This window comes from Cebus imitator, unplaced genomic scaffold (genome assembly GCF_001604975.1).
Source record: "Cebus imitator isolate Cc_AM_T3 unplaced genomic scaffold, Cebus_imitator-1.0 Scaffold188, whole genome shotgun sequence".
Lineage (NCBI taxonomy): Eukaryota > Metazoa > Chordata > Mammalia > Primates > Cebidae > Cebus > Cebus imitator.
The window spans coordinates 3,802,004-3,819,082 of record NW_016107503.1 but is presented as its reverse complement, the minus strand read 5'-3'; the positions used below and the strand labels follow the sequence as shown (position 1 = coordinate 3,819,082).

At 41.4% G+C, this 17,079-nt stretch overlaps 2 protein-coding genes across 12 annotated transcripts in view; one reads left to right on the top strand and one right to left on the bottom strand.

Moving 5' to 3' along the window:
* The window catches only part of RIOX2 (ribosomal oxygenase 2), a 43,335-nt gene that overhangs the window by 18,298 nt on the left and 7,958 nt on the right, over positions 1–17,079 (top strand). For 4 of the 10 annotated variants that reach the window (XM_017546207.2, XM_017546197.2, XM_017546199.2 and 1 more), the window contains 6 exons: positions 3,858–3,960; positions 4,699–4,870; positions 7,532–7,620; positions 9,898–9,987; positions 10,443–10,559; positions 11,100–11,659. In XM_017546207.2, coding sequence (XP_017401696.1) covers positions 3,858–3,960; positions 4,699–4,870; positions 7,532–7,620; positions 9,898–9,987; positions 10,443–10,559; positions 11,100–11,213 — 685 coding nt within the window. In that variant the 3' untranslated portion in view covers positions 11,214–11,659. Of the gene's footprint in view, positions 1–3,857; positions 3,961–4,698; positions 4,871–7,531; positions 7,621–9,897; positions 9,988–10,442; positions 13,754–17,079 lie in introns of those variants that run through there. The other 6 variants (XM_017546205.2, XM_017546204.2, XM_017546203.2 and 3 more) reach the window with 4 other exon arrangements.
* Positions 11,336–17,079, bottom strand: part of CRYBG3 (crystallin beta-gamma domain containing 3) — a 133,276-nt gene continuing 127,532 nt past the window's right edge. For both annotated transcript variants that reach the window (XM_017546195.2, XM_037744878.1), the window contains 3 exons: positions 14,424–14,582; positions 13,313–13,472; positions 11,336–12,531 (listed from right to left, as the gene is read on the bottom strand). In XM_017546195.2, the coding sequence (XP_017401684.1) occupies positions 12,443–12,531; positions 13,313–13,472; positions 14,424–14,582 (408 nt within the window). In that variant the 3' untranslated portion in view covers positions 11,336–12,442. The remainder of the gene's footprint in view (positions 12,532–13,312; positions 13,473–14,423; positions 14,583–17,079) is intronic.

Genomic DNA, 17,079 nt, shown 5'->3' with positions numbered 1-17,079 from the left:
GAGACGGGGTTTCACCATGTTGACCAGGATGGTCTCGATCTCTTGACCTCGTGATCCACCCGCCGCGGCCTCCCAAAGTGCTGGGATTACAGGCTTGAGCCACCGCGCCCCGCCAAAATACTCCATTTTTAAACATTTTAAAGCATACATAGTTTGACATTAATGACATTCACACTCTTGTGCAACCATCACCACTGTCCATTTCTAAAACGTTTCATTACAACAGAAACTCTACCCATTGAAATCTCCAGGTCTCTTTTAAGGGCCTCTTTTTACAGTCCATGAAATTAAAGCAGGCCAGGCAGTCTGGAACAGCGGGACTAAAATGCATGTGCTGACAGCACTTCATGTTTCATTTCAGCTAGCGCCTCCTCACTGGTGGCAGTGCTGCCCAAAAGCAGCAGCCTTGCTGGTCCAAATCATGTTTAAAAACACTACTCATGGCCAGGCGTGGTGGCTCGCGTGTGTAATCCTAGCATTGTGGGAGGCCAAGGCAGGCGGATCCTTGAGGTCAGAAGTTTGAGACCAGCCTGGCCAACATGGTGAACCCCCATTTCTACTAAAAAAAAAATACAAAAATTAGCCAGAAGTGGTGGTGTGCATGTGTAATCCCAGCTACTCGGAAGTTTGAGGCAAAAGAATTGCTTGAACACAGGAGGTGGAGGTTGCACTGAGCTGAGATCACGCCACTGCACTCCAGCCTCAGTGACACAGTGAGATACTGTCTCCGGAAAAAACAATACTAGTCATGAACTCTTGCATTAGGCAAATATGTACTAGACATTGTGTTTGTTGCTGGGAATTCAAGGATTGAATTGAAGGGGCTTCGAGAGAGCTTATACTTTGGAAGTGGTTGTGGGAGAAGAGATAGTGTGATACATTCTATGGTAGGTTTGCAGAGAAGACTCTTGGAGCATGGAGGAATGTATTTAGCTAAGTAGGGGCAGCAGAGAAGGCTTCAGAAATAACTTGACACCAATGCTGAGTAAGTCTCAAAGGATGAGTAAGTAGGGGTGGGTCAGCAGATCCGAGGAGGATAGGACATTCTAGGTCTAAGGGACAGCAAGTCCTCTCCTACCTTCAAGGCCAGAACTTGCAGAACAAGTTAGTAAGCATATCTCTGTTTCTTCATCGGACTTTTCAGTGTGAATTTCACCTCTGTTTAAAAGACACTGGAAGAACTAGCCGAGGCCTGGCCTGAGTTTGGTGCTATCTTTGCCCACAAGTAAAAGGCCCAAGCTTGTATTAGGCTTCCATTAAAGCCCTCATCACTGTGGCTAGGTAGATTCCTTGCATCTTAAGGGACAGACAGTCACCAAAGCCAGCACAAGAAGAGCAAGGTCACTGGAGGGAGTAAGTCCTAGAAACTGTGGAATTACCAGGCTACAGAGAGGCTGGAATCAGAAGTCCATTCTGGATTCAGAGCAGCTCTGGGCCACATAGTTTGGCCCTGTGAGCATCCGTGCGTCTGCTGGGGTCCCATTGTTCACGTTTCTCAGCTATTCCCTCTCTGTAATTCTCTTTTCCATTTCTCTTACTGCCACCAACTGGTTTTCCAGTGACTCTTCTTTAGCTTCTGTTTACTCTTAACACCGAGCCATCACCAGTTACTGCTCTGATCCCCTCTGTCTCACTGACCCTATTACCCTTAACACCGAGCCATCACCTGTTACTGCTCTGACCCCCTCTGTCTCACTGACCCTATTACCCTTAACACTGAGCCATCACCAGTTACTGCTCTGACCCCCTCTGTCTCACTGACCCTATTACTCTTAATACTGAGCCATCACCAGTTACTGCTCTGATCCTCTGTCTCACTGACCCTGTTACCCTTAACACCGAGCTATCACCAGTTACTGCTCTGACCTCCTCTGTCTCACTGACCCTGTTACCCTTAACACCGAGCCATCACCAGTTACTGCTCTGACCCCCTCTGTCTCACTGACCCTATTAGTTTTTGCTTCCGCTAAGGACCTGACTCACTGTCTGTTTCCCAATCCCAAGAGTGAAGGACTGGCTGGCTGCCTCTGGGGCCTATCCATTTCTTCTCCATTCAGCTGGGGATGGGGAAGAGCTTTCTAAATATAGACGTTTCCTGCCTAGGGCTGTGGGTGGTCACCATGATCAATGTGTCTAGGCTGGATTTTGACCTGTGTCTTGGTCAGTGATGCTGGAGCTAGAATGGGAGGATGTGACTTGAGGATCATTGCCCCCCAGAAATGATCCTGTGCCTTGAGCCTAGTGCTCCTTCAGGTACCATAGAAAGGTGAAGATTTGGGGCCTCTCCTAAAACCTGTCAAGGTAGCATCATTGGAGTGTTTTGGGGACTGCTGTGTGTCGTCGATTTGGTTGTTTTACCGAAGTGAACCCTTAGAGATATTCCTAAATTTTGGGAAGTCCCAGTATCTGTTCTGACTCTTAGAAGAGCACTTTTTTTTCCTTTTTTTTTTTTTTTTTTTGAGACGGAGTCTCGCTCTGTCACCCAGGCTGCAATGCAGTGGCACAATTTCAGTTCACTGCAACCTCCGCCTCCCAGGTTTAAGCAATTCTTTGGTTCAGCCTGCTGAGTAGCTGCAATTATAGGCATGTGCCACCACATCTGACTAATTTTTGTATTTTTAGTAGAGACAGGTTTCACCATCTTGGCCAGGCTGGTCTTGAACTCCCGACCTCGTGATCTACCCGCCTTGGCCTCGCTAAGTGCTGGGATTACAGGTGTGAGCCACCATGCCTGACCAGAAGAGCACCATTTAACTTCTGCTCAAGTCCTCCATGAGCTGTTGCTGTATGACTTCCATCCACATAACCCTGCAGAGGAAGCACATATTTTATGCTGCTGAGAGATCTGCATGTGCCCTCCAGGTTGAGACTCAATAAAAGAAGCAGGGTTGGATATAACATTAAGTCACAAAGCAGTGAGGCCGCCAGGGAGTAGATGTCTTAGGAAAAGTGTCTCTTGTGGTTTTTGTCCTCCTTTGCAACTTTTCTGGGACGGAAGCATAACAGTGTTAATTTTGCTCACTGAGTGAGAAGTAAAAGTCATACTGTGAATTTGCATTTTCCACTAGCCAGCAAACTGGTGTTTGCTCCCCTATTCCTGAAATCTGCTGGTGACACAGGAAAATTTTAAATAGCTAAGAAATGTTTAAAGAGAGCATCCCCACAGAGAGTGTTTCTTCTACCAGCACACACTTAGGAATGAGCCAATTCCAGAAACCCCAGAGAAAGCAAAGGTAATTGAGTAGGGATGCTTGTCCCTAGATGTTATTTTTAGTCACTGGCTTCTATCCCCTGGTAAAACCATTGCTAGAAATAATTGTTTTGGAATTATTGATGGTAGATATTCAGGAGCAGCATCCTTTGTTGTGACAAGGAAAATGTAACATACAAGTGTTCAAATAATTACACAATCCAGAGATCTTGCTCTTACCCTAAATTTCTGTTACATTTATTGCATATAAAATTTGGTTTTAGGTCCTATAATGACTGTGTAAATTTCCTACAAATCTCCCCTCATAGACACTGTTGTTAAAAATTGGGTCCGTTGAACTTCCTGTTTTATGAAGTCTATGATTATTTTTCTGAGAACTTTTAAGAGAAATCGGTATTGAAGCCTAGCTTCCCGCTTAACTTTGCAAGTGAGTGTCTGGAATGGGGAGGGAGGAAGCAGGGTGGTTGATGAAGGTCTTAGATTTCCATGCTGAGTAATGTCCAATTAATGGAACTCAAAAATGCCTGAACAGGGAAGCTGTAATCCAATTTGTAGCTCTTGGCTTGACTAGTAATAAGTATTTTATGTATATTTCATATGTGTTCACTGTTTTGGCCTTTTTTTTCCCTCTTGATGCATATCCTAGTTCATGGGGAGACTTCCTTTTGGATACCATCTCAGGACTTGTATTTGATACCGCAAAGGAAGACGTGGAGTTACGGGGCGGCATACCCCGGCAGCTGCTCCTGGTAAGGAGTAAAGACAGGTAGGAATGGATGGTGGCTGCAGCCCAGGCCAGCTGGAGTCCTACCTTAAGGACCCCAGGAGACTTCTTCCCACATGAGCCAGACTTGTCTCCTGTGCTGCACTGCTGAGCTGTGTGACTTGGAGAATGGATGGAGTCCCATGGTGCTGTATGGGCAGCTCTGTATTTCACAGTGGTGGCAGCAGGCAGTGTGAGAATGTTGGTTGAATGAATAATACAGCCAGGAGAACTGTAGATTTAGCACACATAAGATTACTCATTAAGAGAGATCCACCGTACTGGAGATCCTGGCCTCGGTGTATTTGTTGGCTTTCCTGTTCTTTCATTACATTTTGAAACGGGAATGCTATTTGATTAGTTTTGAGATGAGTGGATTAGTGCTGAGTCGAGCAAAGGTTGCTTTCTCTGTCCGAAGCGTTCATCTTAGGACAGTGACTTGTTTCCCAAAAGGCAGGGCTCAGGCTGTACCGTATTTCCAAGGATCTTTATTTCTAGGCAAAATTCTGAAAATGTTTTGCAAACAATAGGCAGCTTAGAATGAACAGTGTTTATAAGGAAATGATGAGATATTCTTAGGGGCTCAGGTTGTTCCTTCCCTTTTGGAGTGACATGGATTAATGTCCGTAACAGGTGGTTGGCAGTTTTGCAGCCTACTGTGGAGACTGAGCTGGGCAGTGAGTTCTGCTGGCATCTGAGTCAGGACTCACCTCTGTGTTTCCAGCAGGTGGAATCCACAGCTGTTGCAACAAGACGATTAAGTGGCTTCCTGAGGATGCTTGCAGACCGGCTGGAGGGCACCAAAGAACTGCTTTCCTCAGACATGAAGAAGGATTTTATTATGCACAGACTGCCCCCTTACTCTGCGGGAGATGGAGTCGAGCTGTCAACACCAGGTGGAGCTTGCTGCTTTCTTATGGGTGGTCAGAGGCTAATGTGGGATGTTTGAGGTTTTTCTAGGTAGGCTTGTCTTTGAACAAATGGAAAGTGTGAAGTGCTTTAGTGTTAATGCGGACCTATCCATCCTTAGTAAATATGGCTGGGCGAGATGTGCTGCCCTCATCCTTTAGCACGCTGCCTCTTAGAAGTCATTTGCAGAGAGAACTTGTATTCCAGCATGATGGGAAATAAGAGCCCTGTCCTTTTGGGTGAGAAATGCGTATATTTGTAGGTACTGTGGTATTCATAGTCTTCAGGACATTTTAAAAATTTGAACATCAAAATAACCTTGTTGGAATTAAGTCAGGGATGGGTGTTTGTGTTACTTAAAGGAATACCTGAGGCCGGGTACTTTACACAGAAGTTTATTTGGTTCATGGTTCTGCAGGCTGTACAAGAAGCATGGTACTGGCATCTGCGTTTGGAGAAAACCTCAGGCTACTCACAGTTGAGGGGGAAAGGGAGCCGGCATTTCCCCAACACGTGGTGAGAGAGGAAGCAAGAGCAAGGAGAATGCCAGGCTCTTTTTAACCCCAGCTCTCGTGGGAACTAGTGGAGCAAGAATTCACTCACTGACCCTGACCCCAGGGAACTTACCTCTTCATGAGGGATCTGCTTCCTGCAATGTGACCCAAACACCTCCCCTTAGGCTGCACCCCACACTGGGGATCAAATGCAAACATGAGATTTGGACAAACATCCCAATCATAGCATGGGTAAAATGGTTACCATCAGCCAGTGAGATTCAGGAAACGGCCAAGATTGTCATCAACCTTCTCCAAGTTACAGGTGCCTAATTTATGACAAATTAGGTTTAGGCTGCAAATGATAAAACATACTTCTGGGTGTCATTGATGACTTCCAGATGGATATGTTAATGTCCTATAGCAAAGATCACCAAGAATGTACTCCTGAATTCAGACAACAGTTGGATGTATTGACTTGTTGCAGTGGGAAGACCACACACCATTGGGGACCGCAGGGCATCTCAGTAAAGGGTGCTAGAAAACATTTACAGGACTTAGGCGTAAGTTAGGTGGTTTTGGAGAGGGTTCAAGGAAGCAGGGCGTTGCTCTGGATTGATGTCAGGAAGTGGAAGGATTCTAGGATGAAGTCTCCTAAATGCTACGTGGTAGGCAGGAGCAGGGTGTGAGGCTGAAGCTAGCAGTGGGAAAGCAGAAGCAGTCATTCATTAGCCAGACTAGGGGGATGCTTGTCAGTGTTGTGGTTTGGAATATGTTCTTGCCTTGCCTGAGTTCAGACATGAGTATGTATGGAGTGGTGGTGTTTTGTCTTGACCTATCATGGTCACAGAGTGATCTCTGATGTTAGTATTCTGTGGAATTGCCTGTGTTTACCAGGACAGCACCAAGACCTAGCGGTGACTGCCAGACCGGCTTTTTGGCTGCTGTTGGTTCTCAGGGTTGAGTGAAAGGAATATTTCTTTTTTTTTTTTTTTTTTTGAGACAGAGTCTTGTTCAGGCGCCAGGATGGAGCACAGTGGCACAATCTCGGCTGACTGCAACCTCCGCCTCCCGGGTTCAAACAATTCTCCTGCCTCAGCCTCCTGAGTAGCTGGGACTACAGGTGCGTGTCACCGCACCCAGCTAATTTTTTGTATTTTTAGTAGAGACGGGGTTTCACCATGTTGGCCAGGATGGTCTCGATCTCTTGACCTCATGATCTGCCCGCCTTGGCCTCCCAAAGTGCTGGGATTACAGGCTTGAGCCACCGCGCCCGGCTGAAAGGAATATTTCTTACTAATTTTTATAAAATTCTTTATTATGACCAAGTGAGAACCGCTGAGATAGATAATCTGTAAGGTCCCTTCCAACACTGATTGTATGTTCACTTTTACTATAGTCTTTGGAGGAAGCTTAGAATTTTTTAATTGCATCTATTCAAAATAGTAAATGTTTTACAAGTACATTGTTAAACTTTTACCAGAACAGTTTGCTTGAACACCAGCTTATGGCCAAGACTACTTCAGAGTTATCCTTATCTTAGCTATTATATTCAGTAAAGTGCCTCTTTCCCCACGCAGATGACCCTGTAAAGCTAGTCTGTTTTTAGTGGCTGCTGTTCCACTAAGTTAAATCCAATTTGGAAAAAAAATTTTTTTTTCTCTGTGGACTTTATTAGATGGCTTCTATAGGAAAGCACGCTTGACCTACATAGACTGAATAATTTACCAGGGTCACACACCTACTTATTGGTGGAGTAGAGCAATTTTGGTCTCAGGTAGTCCTTCCAGAGTCCACATGGTGAGCAAGAAGCTTGCCGCGGACAGAAACTGGAGTGTTCTGTGCAGAAGGCAGCACGGTCTTACGTGCCATGTTAGCTCACTGTTACCTATTTATTGTACTTACAAACTGACTTTATTATTTATCTGATTCTATGTCTGTCTTCACTTTAAGAATGAGCTCCATGCCGGCGTGAACTATAATGTCAGTAGAGTTGGGGTGAGCACATTCTTCAGCTGGAGAGTGTGCCATGTCTGGATTTAGCTGTAAATTGTTACTAAATGTGTTTCCTATGTGATTGCGTCTGTAAGCAAGTTTGAATCTGCCTGTTTCCTTTTCTGAAGGCTGGCTCTCTCTGTCTTTGGGATCTTCTAGGTGGAAAGTTGCCGAGGCTGGACAGTGTCGTGAGACTGCAGTTTAAAGACCACATTGTCCTCACAGTACTCCCAGATCAGGATCAATCTGTGAGTATCCAAGAGGGAGGAGATTGCCTTTCTTCTCAGGGTATTTTTCATCAGAGGCCTCAGGTTATCAAACTGACCACTGGTCTCTGCCCTTCTCCTTTTAGGAACCCATCTGCATTCAGTTTAATGCCTTTTCTTCAGGTCAGATGATGACCAGATCTCATAGTTTCAGTTCCGTATTTTCCTGCCCTCATCCCCACAGAATCTTCCTTCATTCCCTTTTTGTGTTGATTCATGTCTGGTCTTTGCTTCCCATCCTACTTCAGGTCTTATTGTTCTTGCTTGGACAGCCATAGACCTTATTCCTGAGTTTCCCAGCCTCAGTCCTCCACACTGTGCATATCTGTCCTTCTATGTGGTTTTGTGGATGTTGTGTCCCCTTAAACGCTGTCCTGTAAATTATGGAGAACAAAGTTTATGTTCTGTAACTTTGCCACCTAGCCCGGTGATTCCCCAAACTGGCTGACTGATCATAGAGTCAATTAGAAAGCTTTTTAAAATGAAAAATTCCTGGACTTCATCTGGTCTTGAAGCCTTTGCATTTAGTTTTCATAGAACTCCCCACACAGTCCTAAGGACCTTGGAACAATCGCATACCATATAGCTTCACCCCATTCCTCCTAATCAGCTCTCTGAGGAGGTATCTCATGAATGATCAAGGGGGCGAGGGGACACTCAGCTTTTCCCTATAACCTGATTGTTCTAGCCATCAGGGCCAGACACACACACACACATATCCCTCAAAAGTATACATTCCTACATTCCTGTTTTTTTTTTTTTTTTTCCCCATTTATTTATTTTATTTCATTTTAGGTTTTGGGGTACATGTGAAGAACATGCAAAATTGTTGCATAGGAACACACATGGCAGTGTGATTTGCTGCCTTCCTCCCCATCACCTACATCTGGCATTTCTCCCCCTGCTATCTCTCCCCAGCTTCCCACCCCCCACCCTCCCTCCCCTATTTCCCCCCAACTGACCCCAGTGTGTAGTGCTCCCCTCCCTGTGTCCATGTGTTCTCATTGTTCAACACCCGCCTATGAGTGAGAACATGCGGTGTTTGATCTTCTGCTCTCCTGTCAGTTTGCTGAGAATGATGGTTTCCAGGTTCATCCATGTCCCTACAAAGGACCCTAACTCATCGTTTTTGATGGCTGCATAATATTCCATGGTGTATATGTGCCACATTTTCCCTATCCAGTCTATCATCGATGGGCATTTGGGTTGGTTCCAGGTCTTTGCTATTGTAAACAGTGCTGCAATGAACATTCGTGTGCACGTGTCCTTATAGTAGAACGATTTGTAATCCTTTGGATATATACCGAGTAATGGGATTGCTGGGTCAAATGGAATTTCTATTTCTAGGTCCTTGAGGAATCGCCACACTGTCTTCCACAATGGTTGAACTAATTTACACTCCCACCAACAGTGTAAAAGTGTTCCTATTTCTCCACATCCTCTCCAGCATCTGTTGTCTCCAGATTTTTTAATGATCGCCATTCTAACTGGCGTGAGATGGTATCTCAATGTAGTTTTGATTTGCATTTCTCTGATGACCAGTGATGATGAGCATTTTTTCATATGTTTGTTGGCCTCACGTATGTCTTCTTTTGTAAAGTGTCTGTTTTTTTTTTAAGTGATTCTGATACCAATTTGAGACATAGTACACTAGGCTAAGATTTTTTTGCCCTTATCTAAGAGGTGACAGAACGGTTAAAGGCTCTGGAAGAGACGATACGTTGCACTGTGTAAGAGGGGGAGTGAAGGGAGGTAGGGACCATTTGGAAGGGAAGCGTACTGTGATTGAAGTGGAGTTTTTGTAGATCACACAGCTGGTATTTCTCAGGAGTTAATGCTTTCCTGATGTTCATAAATTGTCAGTTTATACCTAGGAATGTCAGATTTTTTTGATTCAGAAAAGAAAGTGCAGGTATGATTAAAAAGAAACTGAGCGTTTCATTGATAAGTTGATACATAAATCATTGCTTTTTCATTGAATCCTGAAGATGCTCTTCCAAGTAGCACTCCAGCTGTTTTAACAACTTAGAATGCCCATTAACTGCCACATACAAATAGTAACCTGTGGTGACTAATGAAGTATAGATGTTGTGTGGATGCACATACCCATCACGTTTTGCCAAAAGGATTCTTTCCAGTATTCAATACATTTCACTTGAGCACCAAGGCTTTTAAGACTTTTCTTGGTGCTGACCTATTGGAAAACCTTCCTAGTACTGACACCCTCAATGATGGCCCAATGCATTTTTTCCCCCAAAGGATGAAGCTCAAGAAAAGATGGTTTACATCTATCATTCCTTAAAGAACAGGAGAGAGACACACATGATGGGAAACGAGGAGGAAACAGAGGTTTGTTCCAACTGAAAACAAATGTCTTTCCTGTGATTTGCATGGTTGCTGGGAAGAATGGATTATTTTTGATTTATAGGTAATGTGCTCTTCATGGCTGCACTGTGGACTTCCCATTTTGCACGACTCACAGAGCTCTAGCATGGGAATGATTAAGTCAGACACGTCTGTGGTACATGCATACCAGTTTTAAAACATACTAGGTGGGACCTGTAGCCTTATAGGAATGGTATAATGTAAGGCATTTCAAATGACTAATACCACTTACTACATAAATTAGGATGCCTTTTATTATAGAAGTTGGCATCTTTTACGTTATCAAATGGTAGTGTATCTAAAATACTCATGAAAGGGTGTCAAAAATAATGATGTATTGAGAATAAATTTACAGGAAAATGCCACTTCAATGACGTGAAGTAGTATACGTATATTTTGACTAATTTATCCTTTTTCAGTCTCATGGACTTCGCTTTCCTTGGTCACATTTGGATGCACTGAAGCAAATTTGGAACAGTTCAGCTATTTCTGTCAAGGACCTGAAACTTACTACAGATGAGGAAAAGGAAAACCTGGTATTATCCCTCTGGACAGAATGTTTAATCCAAGTAGTTTAGTGCCTCTGCAGAATCAAATGCCTACTATTTTATGTGCACATATTAAAAGCAAAGACCTGAGCCGAGGAGAAGATGAATTCAAGTTTCCCTGCTTGCTTATCTACTAACATAAAGCCTCCCTGTTACAGGTGGTCAGTTGGCCCGATGCACTAACAAACAGGGGCACATGAAAGAAAGAACAGCAAATTACCAAGTGTCTCAGAACATGACAAAACTATATTTTGACAAGTTTATTTAATCCAGTGTGGTAGAAAAGGCACAATTCCAATATATCATTTAGAATTGAATGTCGTTAACCTGGCTTTGTTCTTTGGAAGAAACAACTTTAAAGAGCTTTGGCTCTAGAAAAAATTTAAACAATTAACACAACGAAGAAAAAGTTTAAATTTTTTTTTTTTTTTTTTTTACAATGAAAATATACATACCTTTGTGTATAGACAAGCCCTCACCCATTAAAGTTATCCTGTAACATAAATTTTATTAAATACTGCCCCACAGATGAGTGGCACTCAACACCTGTGGAAAAAAGTGAGTCACAGAGGCTGCTTACGAGATGGAGAAAAGCCTGAGCTTGAAGGAGGAAAAAACTCCGTATTTACATGGAAAGACTAAGTCTATAAAAAATAAAATAGTGGGTCTTTGAGTTTAAAATAGTCACTGTTATTTTACATTCTAAAGTGCATATAGGTTGATATTTTAAAATATATCATTGGAGAATTTAATCTTCTTTTTTTATAAAAATAGAGCATTTTTCTGCTTTCTGATGAAAGTTGGGGATAAAAGGAAAAGTTGTCTTAATGGAAGTTTCAATCCAATTCAGCAGGGAAAACTGCTTGTGAATTGTGCAGTAAAAGGTGGTAATGACTATTGGAAGCTAAGTCAAAGGTGATTTCCTACCTGATTTTACTAGCATAAAAGTTACTTAAAATGGGAGTGAAAAACTGAGGTTTCTATTATTTAGTAGATAAATCAACTCCACATTTACTTGAAAAGATGGTAAGGTCAAGGTTCAAATGCTACTTTGTTTTAATTTGGACATTTGAAATTTCTCTTGAGGCTCCCCCCAAAAAATGATGCTTCTCCTTAACTCTAGGATGAAGTGTCAGCATAGAGACAGGCGACCACTGTTGTAGAGTCTTGTCACCTAAAGGGATGTCTTGGTTAATACATAAGAGTGCAAGTTCGGCCTCAGGTTATTTGTACTTTCTTTAGTTTGAAGGACTGAGGACATAATGGCTGCAGAAAAGACTTTACTACTTGTGCCTTATTCCTAACGAAGCTGAGGTCCCTGCCTGGGGTTAGTTACAAGTATAAATACTTACAAGGTGCGCTAGTTATAAAGCCACAGTATAGAAACCTTAAAATTTATGTAGGAAGGCTTAATACATTTTCAGATGTTGCTAAAAAATTACTCATCTGTTTGCAAAAGTATGACTTGACCTATAGGAATCTGTTTCCTTGTGCTTTGTACTTATACAAGCATCTAGGCAGGCTATTAATAAATAATACAGGATAACAGCATCACCAGTGTCCAATAATGGGCCATCAGTTTGGTGGATAGGAGACAAAATACACACTTCAGGAAACTTGCTCACCACAGCTGGAGACCACGAATAGAACCTTTCCCAGACATCATCATATTTTCTTCATAGGAACACTGAGTAATGGCAAGAATATTTTGAGTTTTTCCATGGTTAAGAGCGATAGTCTCAGAGGCTGGAGAAAAAGTTCATTCTGCTCAGTGATCCAGGAATGTGAAGACAGTAGCTTCCTTTCCACGTCCACAAGACAATGACAGATGTGAGTTTCCTCCTTTGCTCTTTCTAGGGATGTTGATTCTCTCACAATATTTCAATGTCCCATTTCTGTGTTTCTTCTCCCTCTAGGGGCTGATTTACAATTACATGAGTCTTGTCACAATAGTTTCCTCCTAAAACAGAAATTCCAAAAGAAAAGATTATTTGTTCAGGCCGGTGCTTAGCAATTTCACAATTTTCACAAGCTTCTGTTCCGCTCACCGTTTCAGTGGATTAAGGTGCCATTTACAAAGAATTCTGAAATGGGAAGCTGAGTTTCCACAGGCTTAGCCATTATTCACCTCAAATTGGACCTTATTATGACTCAGATTGAAATACTAAAAGGCATAATACGTGATTGTATAAGTGGTGTGCCTTAACAATGCAATTCTTCAGAACAAAGTGCTCTGAGAGAACTCTGGCTGAATGTCAGGTACTGTGCTTTTGTTTCTACACCAACAAAACTGTGACTAACCCAATTAAAGCAACAGCTATGAATAATATTGGCCCTGACCTTGCTGAATTCAAAAACAAGGTTAACTGATACCTGCCATAAAGTCTAGCCGAGGGTTTTTAAGGACCATAGCAATTCCTGGCAAAAAACTAGTCATGTTTCTAAGAAACAGATGATATTTGTTTTTTGGTTTATGGTGTTTCAGATTTAGAACTGTTCTGAAGTTCATGTAGCAAATGAAAGTTTTACAACTGTACTAACCAACAAAAACCCTAGGCTTTGTTGTTTGGGTTTTTCTGCTGGTTGTTTTGTTTGTAAAACTGTGTATCTTAACTTTTTTCAAGCATAATTTTAAATGACTTAACATTTCTCTTATAAGGATGTCCTATACCCAGAATGAGGAGATCTGGAACTGAAACTAATATCCAGGGACACAAAATTGGGTATCATCAAAGGCCCACCTTTAACATCAAGGACAAGTTGATCACTGAGATAAGAGCTGATAGTTCCATTTTTATTCAGTCTCCACTTCTGCCTGAATTGCCCATGTTCAGTCCATAGAGCTACTTTAGCTCCAGGTGTGTCTCGGCCACCAATCACATCAAGACACGTATCACTGGCCTAAAAGGGTTAAGAAATGATTAACTGGCAGTACTATGTTTGCTAAAATTGAATTACAACCCTTTTCTTTTTAGGTAAACAAATCATAGACATGAAGTGTGTGTGTCTTATCTAAAAACAATACTAAATAGTATAATTTCAGTAAGCCCTTTTGAATGTCTTCTTTATGGCTGTGGGTAGGAGATGGTACAGAAATAAACCTACTGAAATAGACGTACTTGTTTTTAATAGGATGTCTACATCTGACAACAGATGTTGCATAAAGATTTGCTGACTTGGAATTAAATGTTAAGTCCCTGTTTGCTTAAAATGTATTATGCTGAGCTTGGTTTTCTTATGAAAACATTGCATGATGTGCTAAAGGTATCCGGACAATAATTACTTTTAAATGCTTCTCGTTTTTGAAGCATGAGAAAAAGTAGATAATCCACTGGTGATACAATAAAACACAGACTTAATGTTTTTAAACTAGGGTTCTATTTCCAATGCATTAAACATAATGGGGGGGGGTGTCACAGAAAAGAACCTAAATTTCAAATAACAGCTTTCTTCTGCTACTTCATTGTATATTTTGAAAATGAAAGGGTTTCCACATATTTAGAATCACAGAGAAAGCTGATTGTATCTGGACCATCAAGTAAGGAACATCTTACAAAAGCACATCACCCAATATTAGATCCAGTGACTTATACCACTGGTTGTAAGAAATCACTTAGTTATATCCAGAGTATGTGATAACCTTTGTGTTTACCTAAAAATTGAAACGATTTTCTAGATCGAAAAATTAAATCAATTTTAATTGAATATTTTAGTAATATATATGGCAGTATTTTTATAATCAACACCTGTTTCTATGAAGTTGCATTGTTATATCATGCTAGTTTGACAAAGTTCTAGTTTTCAAGAGAAACTGAACGGAAAGTGGCATACTATGTCAGCAGGATTGCTTACCTTGGATTTAAAGATTCCTCGGCAGTAGTGCCAGATCTGAGTATTATTTCCACTGTAGGGAGAAATGCACACCGATGTTGCCCTGGTATCTGCTAGATTTCCAGTGACTGTCAGATACTCATCCATGGCACGGTTCTTTATTCTGATGTACACTGCAGGCTATGACAAGGGAGAAATAGCCATTTAGAAACAAACGTTTGAATCTGGAAATGAATCTTTCTAGACGAGGAAAGCTGTGAGGGAAAGTGAGAAATAACTATCTTAGTTATATCAGTTTCACTCTTATTCCCTTTCATAAATATACATACATTAATATCGTAAATTCTTAGGCCATGGACCACAAAGCTTAAATTGTACAATCTCTCTTACACTTTTTCAAAAGTGCCCTTTTGAATGACATAAAGTCAAAGTTTCTTTCATTAGAATCCCATGTGGCGAGGAGTGGGGCGGTAAAGAATTCGGGACTTGATGAATTTCGCTCAATAACTAGTGTGTCCCAGCTGTGCTGAGGGAGGTAGGGGAGTTACAATAAGGGTAAGGTATTACCTACGAGGATTTTATAAAACTTCAGAAAGACAAGTAATCACACATACTGTGAGGCTATGCCTAAATGCTGGAAGTTGGCTCTGGGAGGTCTTGAAAAGCCCAGATGGCGGAGGGCCCTCGTAGCTGTAGCTGTGATTACTCTGTTTACATAAGACCTTTATAGTTCTTCAAAAGTAGAGACCATAAATGTTTAATGACTATACTCAGGTATCCAAAAATTGAGTAACAAAAGACTTCATCTTCTTGGCCTGGAAGCTTTAAGATACATTCAAAAAGTTTTAAAATATTAAACCTGGGATCTGCCTCTAAGAAGAAGAGCTAATATTTATTGTACACATAGTATGTGTGAGCAGCATGCTAAATGTGTTCTGTGCCATTATGTTATTTGTCGGAATAACCATAAAAACCTTTTAAGAAAGTACAGTTATGACCCTAGTTTTGCAAATAAGGTGAACACAGATGTAAAGAAGCCATATTCCTCTTAATCAGGATGCTCTCAGACCTATGTTGAAATGCAGCAGTTGCTCTTAGGCACAGGGAATAAAAGACAATTGCAAAGGTGGAGGTGTAAGACAATGAAAGGGCAGGGCACATAATCGAAGCACAACAGAAGCCATTATTTCAGCCCTACGACTTAGGCCTCCAGCCTTAATGTAATATAATACAGGACACCCAACATCCCCACCTTTGGTTGTCTCATTGGCATCCCAATTAGAACCTTGGCTGAGCAATAACAACAAATGGTCTCTTCAGAGAGCGCTTTCCTGCCAAAAAACCTAAGTGCTAGGTAAATGCAATATGGTCATATGGTAAGAACACCAGTGAACAGTCTACTGTTTTTGAAACTTTGATAGATCAACATGAGGCCAACAGAATTTTGGTAAGTAAGGCTTCCTAAGGAAACACACATTCTCAGCACTTAAATAAGCCAATAGAAGAACAAATTATCCGGCCATTTAAAGTAGGTGAACAAGACCTCTACTTGGCAAAATGTTTTAAATGTTTCAAGTCTCTACTTCCAACATTAACAGTGCAGCAGTACCATACTTAAATGTCTGTAACTCAGCCTGATCTCCCACTGCAATTACTAATTCTTGAGACTTCAGTATATTTTTATTACATTTTCATTACCTTGTACATATAAGAAAACAGGCATGATCTTCACAGATGACAGAGTTCCAATTACTTTAGGACCAAACATTTTAATCAATTAACTCAAGCAAGGTACTAATTACCCTTATTACACATTTGCAGTCTGAATCCTCTGTAATTATACTTAAAAACACTGATATTCATTGTAAGTACCTTAGTGACTTCCTAACTCCCAGCTTCAAAGAGGATCACATTTTAATTAGTCCTGAATTTCTAAACAAGAATATGAACTAAAGCAGTACCAATAATCTTACCACAACTTTAAATGTGACCCACAAACTACTGTTTTAGGAACTCAGAATTCCTTTGTTGCATTTCAAAACTGTGACCTAAATAAACAGGAAAAATCTATTAAAATATTATTTTGAAATTAAATGGTTAATCAGAATAGGAATCACATAGCTCCTAAAGCACAATGAAAGAAAACAGCATACAATTCTGGTTAAAAAAAAAAAAAAAAAGAAAGAAAAAAACCCCACAGATTTTTGCTTGTTTCATTTTGTTTTACTTCCAATTTTTCATGGATATCAAGCACTTTGGAGGCCAAGGCGGGCGGATCACCTGAGGGTGGGAGTTCAAGACCAGCCTGACCAACATGGTGAACTACTTCAAAAAAAAAAAAAAAAAAAAAACTTCCTTGTGAGAGTAGAGGTGGCTTTTTTTTATTGTACTTTAGGTTCTGGGGTGCATGTGCAGATCATGCTGGATTGTTGGATAGGTACACACATGGCAATGTAGTTTGCTGCCTCCATCCCCCACATCACCTACATCTGGCATTTCTCCCCATGTTATCCCTCCCCCACATCCCCACCCCGACAATGTCCCTACCTTGGCCGCCCGCAACAGACCCCAGTGTGTCATGCTTCCCTCCGTGTCCATGTGTTCTCATTCAACACCCGCCTATGAGTGAAAACGTGGTGTTTGATTTTCTGTTCTTGTGTCAGTATGCTGAGAATGA